The 17,982-nt window shown below is 45.3% G+C and overlaps 1 protein-coding gene and 1 non-coding gene across 4 annotated transcripts in view; one reads left to right on the forward strand and one right to left on the reverse strand.

Moving 5' to 3' along the window:
* ARHGAP32 (Rho GTPase activating protein 32) overlaps nucleotides 1-17,982 on the reverse strand; it is a 264,914-nt gene that overhangs the window by 213,003 nt on the left and 33,929 nt on the right. For 2 of the 3 annotated variants that reach the window (XM_032201829.1, XM_032201827.1), the window contains exon 2: nucleotides 4,028-4,122. The exons of the other annotated variant lie outside the window; for it this stretch is intronic. In XM_032201829.1, the coding sequence (XP_032057720.1) occupies nucleotides 4,028-4,035 (8 nt within the window). In that variant the 5' untranslated portion in view covers nucleotides 4,036-4,122. The remainder of the gene's footprint in view (nucleotides 1-4,027; nucleotides 4,123-17,982) is intronic. 3 annotated transcript variants of the gene reach the window in all.
* Nucleotides 994-1,065, forward strand: TRNAP-AGG. Its single transcript has one exon. It is a non-coding gene; the product is annotated as a tRNA-Pro (tRNA).

Here is a 17,982-nt window from a genome sequence, read left to right on the forward strand (position 1 = left end):
CAAAGGCCTTCGGTTCCCAACAGCTCTCACCTCATAAAAGCTCCTTAATTATACAGCAAAGAGCAAATTTTAATCTCTTCTCACCTGTCTAAGAGTCAGAACAGCCAGGCAGGCTCAAAGCCACGGCAGTGGACGTTCCAGTGATGATGATCTACGCTTCTTGGGCGTACGCCCTCCCTTCCCCGAGGAGGCTGCCCGCCAGCTGCGAGTCAAGGCCCAGCACCGAAGCTGGGAGCCATAAAAGTCTCAGCGGCTTAGGAACAATGCACTGATTCATTTCCAATACCAGCAATAAGACTGACTCCACACACAACATCACTTCCCGCTAGAAAGCAGCAAGCAGCTCTGACAGAATACGGCAGAAAATTCTCTTATCCCATCCTCTGTCATGTCCCAGCTATTTCAGTTAATTGCAGATGGTATCTACGGCAGTCTTTGTTTAAAATTATATACTGTCAGCAGCATGCTCGTAAAAAACCCTCCTTCTAATCAGAAAATGAGGTTTTGCTTTTTTTCTTGTTTGTTTTAAAGCCCCATACAAAAAGACCAATTTCTCCTTCATGCAGACCTAACGCCCCAACTGGCAAAACTTTAGAGCAACCACCTCTGCTCAGAAACGACCGAGTAGTTCTTCCCAAATTCCTCAGCTGCAAGCGATCAAATCTCCCAGACCACTAACTCGTAAAAGCCGTTTCCCTCCCCAAACAGCGCCCGCAGGAGCAGGGTCCTCGCCCCGCCTGCCCGGGCAGGGAGCCGCTCACCTCGGGAGACCTTCCTGCTGCGGCAGAGCCTGGCGGGGATGGAGAGGCAGCACGGCGATGCCGGCGAAAGGCCCGGCCGGTGTCAGCTTTCCCAGCCAGAGCCGTCCTCCGGGACAGCTTCGTCCCTGTGGTTAGCGAGGTGAGCGTCCCACCCCGGCACCGCGCTTCAGCCTCTGCAGGCACCTGAGGCTGGGTCCTCTCCTGCCTCAGCACCCCAAGGGCAGGGCATGGCGGCTCGTTGGTCTAGGGGTATGATTCTCGCTTAGGGTGCGAGAGGTCCCGGGTTCAAATCCCGGACGAGCCCTCATTTTAGACCATGAAGGCCAGCAGCCTTCTGGCTTGTGTCAGGTACAGTGCAGCCAGCAGGATCGGGGAGGTGATCGTCCCCCTGTACTCTGCCCTGGTGAGGCCGCCCCTCGAGTTCAGTTTTGGGCCCCTCACTACAAGAAGGGCATCAAGGGCCTGGAGCGTGTCCAGAGCAGGGCTATGAAGCTGGTGAAGGGCCTGGGACACAAGTCCTGTGGGGAGCGGCTGAGGGAACTGGGGGTGTTTAGACTGGAGCAGAGGAGGCTCAGAGCAGACCTCATTGCTCTCTGCAACTGCCTGAAAGGAAGGGGTGGGGAGCTGGGGGTCAGCCTCTTCTCACAGGTAACCAGTGATAGGACCAGAGGGACCTCAAGTTGCGGCAGGGGAGATTCAGGTTGGAAATGAGGAGACATTTCTGCTCAGAAAGAGCAGTCAGGTGTTGGGACGGGTTGCCCAGGGAGGTGGTGGAGTCACCGTCCCTGGGGGTGTTTAAGGAATGGTTGGATGTGGTCCTTGGTGACATGGTTTAGTGGGTGATATGGGTTGTAGGGGGTGGTTGGACCAGATGATCTTGGAGGGCTTTTCCAACCTGAAGGACTCTGTGATTCTGTGAACTGCTGTGAACGAAGTCAAACCCAGCTTGTCCTCATGCAACCAGGAACTGAATTGTCAAAATTCCTCAGGGAGGTCCAAAGCCAGAGAAAGCAGTTCAGCACACGACACAGAGGTCCACTGGCAGTTAAGCACGTGCTGAAGTGCTTTTATGCAATTAAGGGGCATGACAAACCTCCTGACAGAAGCCCCTTCTCCCAGTCTCTGTGTGTCATACTGCAAAGTACACGTTTCTTGGAGGCTGAGACTCCACCAGCCTGCCCTGGAGGCCACCAAGATGTGCTCTCCCAAGAGGGCAGCCACGTAGCAATGCCAACGGCAGCCAGCTCAGCCCCACGGTCACTGGGAACTACTTCTAATGGGGTGGCTGAACGCCTGAAGATCACCAAACAGTGCCATATGGATACCAAAGCAACACAGCCTTGCAGGAGTGGGAAGGAAAGGTTCTCCAGCAACTCTTTTATTCGCATCCTTCTCAGGATAGAGCAGAATTAAAGCTATTAAGAAACCAGGATGGTCTCCAGCTACCCACAGACCCGCTCACAGCACAAGGAAGACTGTTTGGGTATAAAAGCTGCATAGGATGACCCTGAAAATTTCCTCCTCAGGTGCAGAGCTCATTCAAGTATGCCACACCTCATGCGCCCTCTGACATCTCAAATGGCATCAATAATGTTCTCATTGCATTTGGTTTCAATGGGCAAATCCAGTGAATGGAAACTAAATCAGGGCAGAGTCAGCTAAAGGAAATTTTTGCTTTGCTGCCGCCTAATTAGATGATGCTGACTAATCCTCTACATTACTTCACAGTGAAAGGGACCCAGCAGGAGTATTAGGATGGGTTTTAAAAGAGCTAAAAGCCATGAATGGTTTCTTTTTACACAGAGTATTTCTCTTGCACAAGTTGCTTCATCAAATGTTCTTTTCTAAGATTATATTCTCCACAAAATGTGTCTCTGTGGTCTACAGGGTTGGAAGGACAAAGAGCAGCACAAGAAAACAGAAGAGATGGAGATGCAAAAGCTGGACACAACCTACTACAAAACTTTTCTCACAGAAGTGACTACGATGAGAAACAACTTGCAGGACTGGCCTCTTGGCTTACCATTAAATAAACAAGGAGCATCAAGGAACATCTCCTCTTGCAAAAAAGTAGACATATGGCTAAATGAAATAGTGCAGGTCCTTGTCGAGGTCACTGAGAACTGCTCACGGCTTTACAGTCAAGCACATGCAAGCAGCCCTTGCAAAGCTCAACCCCCCACTGGTATAGACCTGCTGGACTAAAAGAGCCTTAACACAGCCAGCAATTTAAACCTAAGATGCCCTATCTTGCTTTTGTTTCCTCAGAGATCCTGCTAAACCACAGCTGCCAAATACACAAGTTAAAAATAAAAGGACCTTGGAATTTGAACTATTCAAGGACAGGAAACCATGATCAGTCTTTTTTGAAGCTTTAAGAGAATGGCATCAACCATCTCGTTATGGTAACCGGTTCCTACAGCAAGAAAACTTCAGCTGCTCAAGCGTTCTTGTTCTCCAATTTTTGCTTGTTAAAGTTTTGATCAGTTAGGAAACAGAACGGCCCTACAGGAAAAGTAAGGCAAAGTAAAACGGAAGCCCAACAGCAGGGGTCAGGGAACTGAAAGGTGGCACCTCTTTGAAACTAAGGCTCCGCAGCTATGTTGAGTATGTAAAGAGCTCTCCGGTGATGTCAGCCAAGGGAAAGCAAGTGCAGTTTGTAGTTGATGCATGTTCTACAAAATTTGGCCAGTCTGCAGTAAAATAAGCTCAGTTCTCCAATGCCTTACCTTTCATGATGCAAATTTCCCAAAATCATTTAAAGATAAACAGCTCAGTTCATTTAACATACAGACTAACCTCTCCTGTGACTTGAGACAGATCAAAATCTCCTAACTAATGCTGCAAATTTACAGAACCCTAAGAACATACCTAGAGAAACAACAGAGAAATTCAACCCTCTACAGTCAAGACGCACAAGGCCTCACGCACCGTACCAGATTCATGTCAGCTGCAAGTTAAAGACCCACTGCTGCACAGGGTGTCTTCTTCGGGTTCCTCTATGTGCACCTTGAACTTTATTACTAAGTACTGCTTAGGAAAGAACAGTTTTTAAAGCACAGCTTTATCTTTAAAATTAACAGTTTCCTACATAACAGAGTGGCTCCCCAAAGCTGCACAAGGTCAGATATGCCTCCCCACTTTGATGGTAGAGCCGGGTAAACAGAGCTGCCTGCACACTTCACTGACTTGCCAACAGCTGATCCTCTGGGAGCAATAGGAGGGCTGCAGCACACTGAGGACAAATGTTAAAGTCTCAGGCTTACCTGAACATGGAGGCTGGTCTGATGATTACCAATGATCATGCAGAAGCTGGAGTTAGTGACCAGGGGAAGACAGCTGGGTTTACAGAGCTCCGAGGCTTGTGCAAGGAAAAAATAAAAAAAATAAAAACACTTTCTACTTATACTGCAGATATATTTAGTATGGAAACAAGACCAGGTTTTTTGATCTGGTATGTTTATTGGCAGACAATTTCACAAGTACCTACTGCAATAAAGCTCCAAAAAAATGGAGATGCATGCATATTCTTGCATCCAATTGAAATAACAATCAGTTCCCATAAAGGACAAACACGAGGAAGTGCGCAGGCATTCATCAAGTCGGCACATATATGCAGATGATATGCTGCTGGAAATGATTTTTGCTCAAGGTCACTGGTGAAGTTGTTTCAGTGTAATTAATTCCATAGTATGCAGAACCATTATTCCTATTACGTACAACAAGAAGCCGAGGACTACACATCACCTATAAACAAAAGCAATGCCTGCCTAATGGCGTGAATCGTGCTGGGAGAGGGTTAATGGGATCCTGCTGACTCACTGAGGCAGCTCACTCCCTGTCCCCTCCAAACAGGATGGAGAAGGAATGTCCTTGGGAAGTCCTTGGAACCCAAGGCACAACTCCAGGTAAAAAATGAAAGGAATGAAGTTTAAAGGTAGCTATTTTCTGTGGTAGTAAACAGGTGCGTTAAACGATACAGGCTAACAAAGGTTCCATATGATATGGATTATTTTTTTCAGTTGTAAAGATTTCTGAAGTAACCAATTGAACTGTTTTTAAAATCATTTAAATATCTTCAATATGTAGGTAATGGACTTGTCTCCACACAGTGTAAGGGCCCACTTCTCTCTGAAGCACATGTATTTCCCTTTGGTATTCAGGCACTGTGACAAAATTTAGGAAGAACTTCAGCTGGGTTCGAACAAACAGATGGAGTGAAAAAAGATTTCTGACTCTACTGTTAAAAACAGAAGACTCCACAATTAAATGCATGTTTTCTTTCCTTTAGAAAGGGCACATCTCCCTTTACTGACCAGAGAGCAGACTCCCCGTGGCATACAAGAAAAAAATGGAATAGCAGCAGCTCGGGAAGGATGCAACACCTCTGAATATATGTCAGGTCCAACCAAGCAGATTTAATGATTTTCGGTGCATTTTATTCCAAATGGTATGTGACCTATTTTAGGCCTCTCTCTGATTTGACTATAATTAACTGCAATTTGTACAGATTCCAATTTAATACATGAACTGACTTGATTAAAAAGAAAAAAAAAAATAAAAGCAGGACAATTTCTAAAGTTAAAACAAAAAAAAAATCCCAAACCCATTTTAAGCTAAAACATCAGACAAAAATACATTGTCTATCAGGTCAATGTATTCTCCTCTGTCACAGGAGCATCTTCCCACAGAACTCCGAGGTAAGCATGCAAGGTTCTTTAAAATGGTACCTCTAACTTTAGCACAAGGACAAAATGGGATTTTGTAGTCTGAAAAAAATATTTCCCCTTTAATAAAAATGTGATTTTATTTAAAAATTTAAATATGTTTTCTTAGCGTGAAGGCAGATTGTGTTGATATTCTAGAATTTGCTGTTGCTTTGCAATGCATCTTTAACCCTTTTGCAGGCAACTTTATAAGAACACATCCTAAGGAAGAGAACCATAAAGGAGAAACAAAATCAAAAACCAATTACCAAAACCCTACACACAGCTACACAACTGTGCAGTTCCTTTAAGCTTCTCTCACCTCCAGAGGCTTTTGATGTGTTTCTCCCCATCTTCCCAAGCCCCCTGCACACTCCCTCCCCTCCCAGCCTGTCCCTCACCCTGGTGGTTCTCCAGCACACCGGTCGCGTTCTGCCTCACACTTCAGCCCGTGGCTCCCCCTGCTCCCCCCCCGCTCAGAGTGATTCAAACAAGAACATTGGGGTTATAAAGAAAAACAATGTTGTTCAGGATCCAGTGAGATCCCCACCCCTGGTGGGGCACGTTTTTATCATCTCCCGGTCTGTTCTCTCCTGCTTCCTTACTCAAAGCAACAAAATCCAGACAAACACATTTCCAGCTTCCACTTCCACCGCCATCCCCTAGTATCACAAAGTCCCAGGAGTGAAGATAAGTAGAAGAAAGTTCTGTTTCAGAGACTCATAAAGGCATTCCTCTAAGAAATGGAGGAAAAAAAAAAAAAGACCAGAATAACTTCTTACTTATTTATATCTAGGCTTTCCTTTTATTCCACTCTCAGTCACCCATATCTATGCTACAGCGTTTTCCTCTGTTCATGAAGGTGAGTTATCACAAAATCCCCTTTATAGTCAACATGACAAAGAAAAACAGAAGAAACCAACAAGGACTTTAATTAGAACTCGGCATACTGCACATTTCCAAATGGATAAATGTTTGTCCCACACCTCCGATCTGTTACTTCAATGACAGTTCTGTGCTTTGTGTCCTTCCTTTGTCAGGATTTTTTATTTCTCTGGTAACTTTTTAAAGAGAGCGACAGCAGTTTAAGGAGTAAAGAATGAGCACATGAAATCTTTCAAAAGAAAGGCCAAGTAAGAACACCTTCCTGTGCCCTTATCTGTATCAGCACCTGCATAAAACCACCTGCCAGATTTCACTCCGACACATCCCTCCAATGAAGACGGCCACATCTGCTTCAAAATTCAGTGTCAGACTTCTGCCAAAGGTTTTCCTGACTAATACTGCAAAGCCTGGCAGGGAACCGAGCTGCAATGGCTTCAAATGGAAAGCCAGTCTGATAGCTTTGCGGTGCCGTCTGGCAAGCCAAGAAAGAGGCGAAGGATAGAAAGAGGGTTACAAATGGAATGAAGCAGCAGTAAATTGAGGCAACATTCGAATAGGGAAGATATGATAAAAACAGAAGAACACCACTCTGATGTAACAAACTTGAGATAAAATAACTTCAAGTTGACAAAGCAGAAATAGCTGCTGATAATGTAAATACAGAGGTAGGAGTACTTGCAAGTATGAACTTTCCCTGCATAGCTGTCATTCCTACAGCCCAACCTTTTTGCCTCCCTGCGATTTCTACTGCACCCGTTTTGCGCGTAGCTTCCAAGAAAAGTCCGTTCTAACTGAGAATAGTTTTATTCATAGGAAAGTTAATTCCCAACATCACAGAGAATGAATAGCAAAGGTTCGTGCAACTTCCAGCTTGCAGGGTGTAAGAGATGGGCTTTGAATCCATTCCAGCTCTTAAACTAGCAGGAGGAATAAAAAGGGCAACATCCAGCCAAACTAATCACGAAGCTAAGGAGTGCACATGAGGACACAACCACAACCCAGGTATCACAAGCAGAAGAGCACTGCAGAACAAGAGGTTTGGGCTCAAAGCATCCACACCTCCTTAGCTCTGAGCTGAACTGCGTGCCAGCAGAACTACTGGGACATGCTATGCGGTGAGAGGAGGCGTACCGAAGGGCACAAAGCTCTGTGAATTTACAGAGTAAGAGAACTTCCCACACGCTGCAAGAGCAGACAAGCTGAAAGAGAAGAGCGAGGTGAGAGGCAATGCAAGATGGGAACAGCGGTACGACCCCAGGTGTGCCCTGCTTCTCACCTGACACCTCCTTTGCCCCCTTCCCTTGCAGGGACGTGTAACGCAGCCAGACTGCGAGAGCAGACCTTCCCTGCAGCGCCGAGAGCCCCTACAGCTCACCATCTGCTTCTGCTTCTGCTCTTTGCTCCCACGTCACCCCACCTAGACGCAGCAGTGAGCGTGGTCTGGCTGAACGGCGTCACTGAAACATCCACTTCTATCACAAGTTTTGTTCCAGAGAAATAAGGAATGCATGGAAATAAGGGGAGCAGGGAGTGGAAACACAAAGCTATCAGCAGAAATACAGCAGTGGAACAAGAAAAAACCTGTGAAAGAAAACAGAAATAGGAACAGACAGGAACCAAGGAAAAATACTCAGAATAATGGGAGCAAAGGCAGTTCCCTGCTCACTCTAAGAACTGTGCATCGTAACGAATTTAAATGCCTCCACGAGCAAGCACAGTCTAACAGGTGGTAGGCTAGAACCACCTCTTCTGGAAAATGCTGCTGATTGGGTTTTATCTGAAATAGTGTTAGCTGCTTACCAGCATTAGGAGCAGCAGCAGCAATCACTGTCATTGCCGCTTTCTGCTACTCCTCCCTCTCTGGTTTTCAATTTTCACTGCTTTGGCGGCAGCTATTCCTTATCACCAGCACCATTAAATCACAGAGAATTATGTTTCTGACTGCTTATTTTGTGTGCTTGCACTGCACGAAATGGAAGTGGTTTGGGAGCGATGACTGCCAAACACCAGACTTGTCGCAGGGTTTATTTCGTAAAGAAATAATGACATTCAAACAGAACCCCCATTAACAACAGAACGAGGGTCTCAGCCCTCCAGCAGCATCTACATCAGGATGCAGGCTTCTAATAAGGCCAGTAGCAATTTAAAAAACAATCTTCCTTCACATTCAGACTCAGCTAGAAACACCATGTAGTTCTGCCTTTGACAGATGACCAAAACAGCACTGCCTGTTTTGAACTATCACAACCCCCTTATCTCAACCAAGATAAGATTTTTATCTTGCTAACTCGGAAAAAAAACAAAACACCTCTCAACTGACAATCACATTACTGCCCTTTCACTGAAGTCAAATCAGATTTTCAGCTATTTCTCTATGCTATAGAGATTTGCATGTCACGCAGCAGCCAAGGCACTGCAGCACTAATGCAGAAGAGCAGGCACCACTACCTCTTAAACATGGGGGGCATCTGGAGGCTTCCTTCGTGGCCATCTCCGAAAACGAGGGTGTTCTCTCCTACTGATCAGGCGGTTTTCAGCAAACATCATCCTTTCTATTTCGCCCAACCAAAATGCAAACCACGCTGACCACATAACTCAACTTGTGGCTGGAAAGGAGAAAACACCTTTGTGACGGTACTTGTAGGAAATAAAAACTCATCCGTCACACACACACACAGCGATATTGCACTGCTCACAACTGTTTGGGCTTGTCACAGCTGAAGAGCTTCTTCGTGAAATGGACCAGCTGAACCCTCACGTAGCTGGTTCCCTGTTACGAGGCGGTTGTAGCACCCCTGACTACCTGCTAAATAAAAGGGCTGATGTGCTCCTTTGAGTGAAGGAAGCTGCTTCAACGAAGGCTGCAAAACTGAAGGAAAACGTGACTTCCCAATTGTAGAGCAGGCATTTTAAAGCAATGGTGCCAAACGCAGCAGAGATGCATTGCTCCCAGCAGTACGAGCATCGCTTCAGTCCTAGAGAATTCAGCTCTTCCAGCTTAAAACAGTAATAAACAAGCCAAGTCCCCGATCCCAAATGCCCTACTTTTTTGTACCCCAAATTCAAGATAAATACTGATGTCACAAGAACATCCTACCCTGACACAAAAAATCAATACCAAGTAAATTCAATCCTGTCATTATTCTTTGCTATATTTGCCCAGCACCAACCACTGAACTGCAAGATAATTATAAGATCACCTCCAGTGAACTTAGGTCCCTCCAATAAAGTAACACACGTTGGAAATTACTGAACGCTCATAATCCATTAACTGCCTTTCATCTTCAGCTCCAGCTGAGCTCCAGATTAGGTTTCAAGGCAAAACAAGTTCCTGCTCCGACAGGCCCAGCAGATTTGGAGAAAGCTCCACGGTATTTCTCTGTGACAGCTTCTTCTTGAGTATCTGAGCTCCCCGAAAAGGGCAAAGCACCAAGCACTGCCATTTGAGGGGCACGGTGTCTGTTCCACTGACAGAGAGCCAGTTTCAGCCCAGCACAGAGCCCGCCTGCCCCCGCATAACCAGAGGGGACCGAACACGGAGCTGCAGCTCCCAGCCTGCTGCACCCCGCAGCACGCTTCAGCCGGGCAAGGGATGCTCCCAGACCCGACACCCAGCAGGCACACCACACACGGGGCCAGGAACAAAAACCAGCGTCTGCATTCGCTACTTTTGTCGCCAGGCTTCACCTCCTCCCTAAATCAGGACCACAATCTCAGATTACACCAGAGCAGTCACACCACCAATGTCAACCCAACCCCAGCCCCTGCAGCCTCACCAAATCGTCACACGAGGGGCAGAAGAGACTTTCAGAGCTCACCATGAGTAAAAGGGACACAGGAGAAAACCAGCCACTGATGAGATGTGAAGTCCTGGGGACTTTCTGGAACTCAATTTTAGTGCTCAATGAATTTGAAAATATATATTTCATTTGAAAACGGTGTTCAGAGATACAGGCTTGACTTTCTTTCCATCTCCTTTTGGAAACACATTTATTACCATTTGTGTCAGAAATCTAAGTGCAAACTACTCAACCCTGGATCACATTTATAGTCGATGGGAAAAAAAAATCTGACACCACTGCTCGGGGGGAATTAATCTTATCCTAAGGCAAGCATTAAAGACAGGTCAGATTTATCATCACCCTCGGGAGGAGCTTATTCGTCTGCACCAGCTGCAGAGGAAGCCCAGAGACAAGCAGCCACCTTTCCAGGCAGTTAGGGCAGATGAATCCTGCCCAAGGAGGCGGTCTCTAACCCCACTGGGCTGGGCAGCGACTGGAACATTGTTAGGAAGAGCTTCAGGGCTCAATACAAGAGAAAGGTTGCTTAAGTTCTTTGGGAAGATCCGGCTGAAGCAAAGGTGTCAGTTTTACCTAAAACTAGCATAGCAAAAGAGCTCAACTGTTCTCATTTTAAGTAGTGCTATCAAGTCACAACATCTCGGAGCCACATTTCAAAGGGGGTTTTGTTGTTGTTGTCACAGTCACTTTGGCTTTACAAAAAGCAAGCAAGCTTAAAAAGCTTCACGTATAGGCTCTGAACATCTGAATCCAGTGGCTTCCAAACACAGTAGCCTTAGAGATAAAGAAAAACAAAGCTTTGCAGAAGAACTTGTCTGCATGAAGTTATTTCCAGCACAGCTGCTATGCTGTCAAATCTGGTTATCAAGGGACAAAACCACAACTCATTCTTTGCCTTGAAATGCCGTCCTTTACCCTAACTCGGAAATCAAACCACTCTCTGCTAACCAGCGAGGTCTGCTGTTAGAGAGCCTGCTTACATTTCACAATGCCTGTCCATCAAACGTCTCTGAAGTTGCAGCAAAGAACCAGTAATTGTTGTAATTTGTGTCTCTTGCTTTATATTCCAATCCTTACTTTCATGCTAAAAATATTGATTAGTTTTGCTCTCACCTGACTAAAGGGCAAATAATAAAAGTATACACCAATGCCACTTTTCTCAGGAGTCAAACTAATGTGGTGCTAGCCCTCTAGAAGCCTCTCCTCCAGCAGCTGCCAACTACTCTATGAGACCAACTTACACAGAGGCTTCTTAAAAAACATCAGACAACTGTCTCTGTGAATTTGAGTAAAATAATTAAGCCACAGAACAGCATTTTACGGTGACTCATGGTGACGATGAAATCCTTGCCCCTGGTGACACGCAGACATTCACCAAGGCAGCTACGAGACCCGGCAGTCTCACCAGGTGAGTTGGCAGGCACAGAAGCAAGGCACGCAGCAGCAACTGATGCCTCTGAGGAAGCGTTTCTTCATTCTCCTCCCTCGCATTCACTGACAGGTGGAATGATGATAGAAAAATCCACACTATTCATAAAACACAGCAGGCAGATGAACACGGCACGCAGCTCAGAAAGAGCAGGGGGCAGAGGGACCTCGCTGTACTTCAGCAGATATTTTTCACGACAGCTTCCCCAGCCCAGCTTCCTCCCCCTGCTGAAGAGCAAGAGAAGGCATTTCCAGAGCCAGTCCTCATTCTGCTCTTTAGCTGGGAGATTCTTCTGGTCTCCTTTAGCAGGCTAGATAGAACTGCAATGAGCGTGCTTTGAGCTGCATTTAGATGGTCTAAGAAAAAAAAAAAATCTTTGAGGGAGAACTAAAACAACAGGAAAACACAGCCGTGCACGTTGCATAAAGAAGCTTGTTTTCCACATGCCATGGTCCACGACCACAGTTACTGCACTCAGCCCATCAGCCATTTGCAGTTCACCACCGAGACCATTAAGGCCTTTTCTCACCAGCGTTACACCAGGACCAGCCCATTTTAGGGCCAGCAGAAGATCCGCACAAAAGGATCAAACCTCCAAGCCCCGCATGAGCGCAAAGAGAAGACACCAGGTGATTTTTAGCTGTTGGTGGGACACAATCACCTCCTACGCTTTAACTGTGCCCCATGAGCTCAGAAGGGTGCTGTGCGAGTGCACTTCCATCGTGGCTGAAGGAGGTGACAGCCCCTGCTGGCAGGGCAAGCTGAGCAAAGCACCCAGAGAGTCAGACAGAAGAACTCGGCAGCCAGCATTAATCCTCATTAAATCCTCATCAGATCATATCCATACTGGATTTGAACTCCAGCACCAGCGCATTCTTTTCTGAAGGAACACAAAACAACCCCCCCAAACAACACCAATGTACTAGCAGGTGGGAAAAAAACACACAGTCCATCTCAGAGAAAAAACATTTTAGGGCACCTTAGAAATACAGAGAGATGCTTTTTAAAGCACACAGGGGCCACAGAGGTTTCCTCTTCAGCTCTCCCCCACACCTAATCTCTCTCAGTTGTACACGCTGGAAACATCTGAGCCTCAGAATATAATGAAACAATTGTGTTGGGGCACAAATTCATTCTTTTGCTTTTATTAAAATAAAGGGAGGAGAGGGGGGTTGAAACCAATTCTGAGACAGGAAAGCAAACCACTGTTTGGCCCCAGCGAGTCCTCCGGGCAGCACACGCGTGCTGCAACATGCAGCCAGCTCCTTGTTTCTCCACACGCTCTCAGTGCTGCCACACAGCTGGGCAGAAGAAATGCCCACGCTCAACCCTTGCCCAGCTGAACTTGTGTTGTCAACGTTCCCATTTACATGCAGCTGGAGAAGGGGCAGAAGCGCTATGATTTCCCAAGAGTGGTATTACACCATGGGTGTGGAACTTACAGCAGCACTAAAAAACCTCTGACAGCCTTCCAGAGGATAAATGATCTCAGCAGCAGCCAACCCAAAATGCCAGACATCAAAGCCGTTGGACTGATGATACCCAGTGGAAGAACTGCTCCAAGAGCTCACCATAGATGCATTTGTGCCACTCCTGACAGAAGGCAAAACCCAACAGCTACAGCAAGAAAATGGGCTTGGGAGTCTGACGAAAGGAGATACCCAGAGACTGGCACAGCTCACGAAAACACAAATGGTAAAAGGAAAAACTGGTCTCCTAAAACACAACGTTGTTGGCAAAAGCAGGAGAATAGGAAGAAATGGAAGAAAAGGTCATCCTGTGTATTACCTGCAGGCACAGAAGACTTCAAAAGAAAAGCAATTTCATTAATATTTTAAGGTACTCAAACTTGTATAATCTGTTAGAATAGTTTAGTGTAGTCTGAAATTACTGACAGGAACAATTCATTATTAATTGATAAAGCGCCCTGACTAGGACAGCAGTGAGGAGTTTTGATACACAAGGTTTTCCCCAGAGCTTACGTACATGCACCTTACACCCATCCCCTCCTCTAAACCCGAAGTCAGAAAACAGAGCAACTCAATTTTTTGATCACAGTGGCAACAACTCCTAAATAAAACAAAGCACATAAGAGTCTCTTCCTGACGAACATACAATATATTCAGTCATAAGTTGCTTTTATTTTTCAGACCCCTGAATACAGGTCTTTGGTGTAATTTTGGTTCTCAGTACACACTCAAACTAAACTGCTATACAAATGAAGGGATTTCTTGAAGTATATCACATAAACACATTGAAGAAACAGCCACCTGAGGAGGAGGAGCTTCCTTGTGGCCCTTCCTGAAGATGAGGCACTCATTCACAGCAACAGCAGCAGCTGAAAGTATGCGTGCCCAGAATGTAGTCTTGCCATTCACATCCACATTTCTGTTTGCACATGCGTGCTCAGCGATTACTTTTCATCAATATATAAATATAAACACAATGTAGGATTCAGTGTGGGCACAAACAACATTTATAGAAATTAGAGCCGTGTTTAGAAAACCCTGTTCTGCAATTACCACATTCTACTGTCCTCCACAGAGACCACATTCACACAGAGTACACAAACCTGTTCTCAAACTCGTCCGTAATTAAATCAAATTGCTGTATTTCAGAATTCTAGCTTGCAGGTTTCATTTTTTTTTAATTTAAAGCTAAACTAAAATAAGACTTAAAACAAAAACACAAACCCAAAATCAACAGAAGTGTTTACCATACAGAACTGTGTTTATTGCTCAGATGTAGGGCACGGAGTTTGAGAACATCCTACCTATGAAACAGCAGAAGTAAAAATGGATCCAGAACGAAATAAGATGTTCAAAATATCTCATAGGAAAAAGCGAGGGAAAGAAAAAAAAAAAAAAAACAAAAAAACAAGCATACAAATACTACTTCATTGATTCACCCAAGAATCAGATCTTATTTCATCTCCAGCCACCCACATTCACGCCATGATTCACCGTGCTCTGGCGGGGAGCCAGCGCTGCAGTTCTAGTTACTATGACAATATTGATGCCTCAGTGCTCTTGCATACAAAGGTATTCATTCAAAAATAAACAAACAATCAGGGTGGGGGGGGGCAAAGAGAGGCTAGGGAAGATGGTGTTTAAAGAAAACTACTCAAGGAATACTAATACAAAATTCAAAACCTGCTGGAAGCACGATGAGGAAGCAGGCAGTCCACCGCGGGCACTGTTGGTGCAGCAGGACACCTGTGAACTTCCTGAGCGCCCATCTCAGAAGCAAAGCACAGAGAAACTTCTGTTGGCTTCCACCCCAAAGGTTCACCTCTTCTAACAGCAGCTAGAGCAGAGGAAAGGGCTTGGGGTGTTGGTTGGTTGGTTTGGGGTTTTTAATCACAGATTCACAGAATTTCTAGGTTGGAAGAGACCTCAAGATCATTGAGTCCAACCTCTGAGCTAACGCTAGCAGTCCCCACTAAACCATATCCCTAAGCTCTACATCTAAACGTCTTTTAAAGACTTCCAGGGATGGTGACTCCACCACTTCCCTGGGCAGCCTGTTCCAATGCCTCACAACCCTTTCGGTAAAGAAGTTCTTCCTAAAGAAGTTTGCTTCTTTCTGAATTGTTACACTGTAGAGCCACTTACATCCTGACCCCACTGCCAATCTTCGCTCCAGTTTAAACTGTTTCCAAAGTGAAAATCCTCGGCATCACAGGAAGACAACAGAGCAACTCCTGGACATTCTGATGAAAGTATTTCAATAAAGCATCATGCCCATTGCAGTACGCTGGCTGTTTCTCCCTTGATTTTACAAGGACTAGAATAAGCTTAATGCACAACGACAAGCCACAAGCGATGGTTAGGGCCGTCTGCAGCAAGTGTCGGTACAACATTTCAATCCCCAGATGTGATCTATCAAGCCAGACCCCTGAGGAGACAGAAAGCTGTCTTCTCAGAGATAATTTCAGCTGGTATTAAAGGGCTTACATATAGCCATGCACCAGAGCAGTTTTATAAGGAGTTTGTTCACCTCAGTAACATTAACTCAAACCTACGATCGCTTATGATGAATCTCACTCAGAGGAGAACTCTGACTTCTTCACACTCGGCAAACAGGCCAAGAGGCTCTTTATCACTCCCCAAAGCAGATCGTGGAGGATTTACATTCTGTATAAAAGTAACACTGATCTTGCACAGGAGCAGGGATGCTCCCTTTAATCTCCAGCCTTCAGGCTCATTGTGCAGCCTGGGGAAGTTTTCCATAACTATGTCTCAGACTGCAGGGCAGCAGCAGAAGAAACAGGTGTGCCAGGAGTAGAGCATGGCAGCAGGCAAACAGCACGTGTAAACCATCAGTGAGAACAAGAGAAACGAAAGAAGTCTAGCAGTTTGCATCCCAGCCTGTGTCACCATACTGCATGGGAGTACCGGCCTCCTAAATGCACTTATCCCCGTCGGTCAGCCATTCACCATACCCCTGCTTTATAGAAGTGTCCATAGAGGTGCACTTTCTTATCTTAGCAAGAAAGATAATCAGGGCAATGGAATAAACCAGGTTGAAATGTAAGGGCTCCCACCCTCCCCAGTGGTTATTTTTACCGCCCACTGAACCAGTTCATTGAAAATTTCCAGAAATAGTTGTGCTGCCTTAACCGGGAGCAGACAGCTAGATGCACGAACAGCTGGAAGAGGGGAGTTAGAACAGGAACTGCTTGAACTAAGGGAAGTCCAAAGAGTCTCATCCAGATCAGGCAGTTCACCTCAATCTGCTTTTGTCTACAGCTTTAAAACGATCACACCAGCATAACTGCAAGGACAACAGCAAGAAGCACGAGCTGTTTAGACTCGCTGCTGCCGGAACAAGCATTTGCCCAATTACAGACTAGTTTCAACCATCAGAAGGTCAACTGATACCAGAAATTCCTGCAGAATTAATTAATATTTTAAATAAATAAATAAATAAATAATAAAAAACAAAAACCCAAAGCTTCTACGCTGTTTGCTTTGCAGACCTGGGTTCCCACGTTATCCATCAGCGTCCTTACCGTCCACACACAGCAGTACCTGCACGATCCATGTCACCCTGCAGCACACGGCTTAGTAATTATAAAATATTTCTGTCTCCTTTGGGGTATTTTTAACCTGCCACTGAACAAAGCACAACAGCACTAAGGCTAATGGATCAAAATTACCTGTTTGTGTGTCGCCAACCTGATGGAGGAAAAGCACGCCACTCATTTCCATGAGAGCGAACTGGCCGGGAGCTGGAGGAGGAACACCTCGCGGTGGTATGTGCCACACAGCAGCGCTGCTTTCGCTTTGCCTGAAGCTTTTGAAATTAATTTCCATTATGACAATAAACACCTCTTAGATGGCACAGATTGTTTATTTGCAGTGTAATTGTTTCGAGGCAGTTGCACTATCATTTCTGCTAATTACAAAGGAACCAGCAGTTGCCTCATCGGGACTGTACAGATCAGCATTAGCGGCATCTCTCACCAATCTCCACACTTCGTTTCCACCACCACCACGCCCTGCAAATTATTATTACAAGTTAATATCTTGACCTGAAAAGATCTTCTGCTCTTCTGTCTGGACAAGACACTTTTCCTGTGTTGCAAAGGGCTCCACTGCAGAGTCTCTTTTTGCATTACTGCCCCAGTTTTGTAGCTAAGAAACATCTACTTCTGATGAGGGACAAAGATAAGAAACTGGTGAACGTGTTTTATCCAAGAAATGCATAAAATTTGCATTTAATAATGAAATTGCCTTTTGAAAACAAAGTTAGGTCCTCCTCCTCCCCCTTCCTGTACCAAAAAAATAATAAATAAATAAGAAAGAAAAGGAAAGGAAAAAGTAAAAGCTCACTACCTCATTCTGGAGCCCTGCTACAATCTTCTGAGTGTTCCTGAACACCCCCAAGTGCTCCCCAGGAAAGCCACGCTTGTAAGAAAGCAACAGTCAGCACCAGCAGGTCTGGCCTTTTTGTTAAGCTTCAAAACTTAAGAACTATTCTGGCTAGAATTCGTCTCCTATCAAAAAGAGCCAAGGATATGAGGGACAGACACACCTTGGGGCCCGGTAACTACGAAAGCACCAGATGTACATGAGTGTATGTGCTGCCAGAAAAGCCTAATCTTCCCAACGACTTCGTATCCCTGCTAGACTTGAAGATCAATACTTCATATAATTTGCTATGTGGTATTTTAGAGTTTCAGCAGTGCTTTCTCACAGCTAAAATTACATTAGAAGAACAAAGCAAAGCAGTTAACACAAAAACAATCTCATAGCTTCATGTCTTATTACCAGCAAAAGTTAGAAATAATTGGTCGGCTGGTGCAATGCCTTTCAGGATTTGCAAGGGGTTTTTGTTTGTTTGTTGGTGGTGGTTTGTTGTTTTTTTTCCCCAGATATTTGATTTTTGTATTTTCT

Source organism: Aythya fuligula, chromosome 22 (assembly GCF_009819795.1).
Source record: "Aythya fuligula isolate bAytFul2 chromosome 22, bAytFul2.pri, whole genome shotgun sequence".
NCBI lineage: Eukaryota > Metazoa > Chordata > Aves > Anseriformes > Anatidae > Aythya > Aythya fuligula.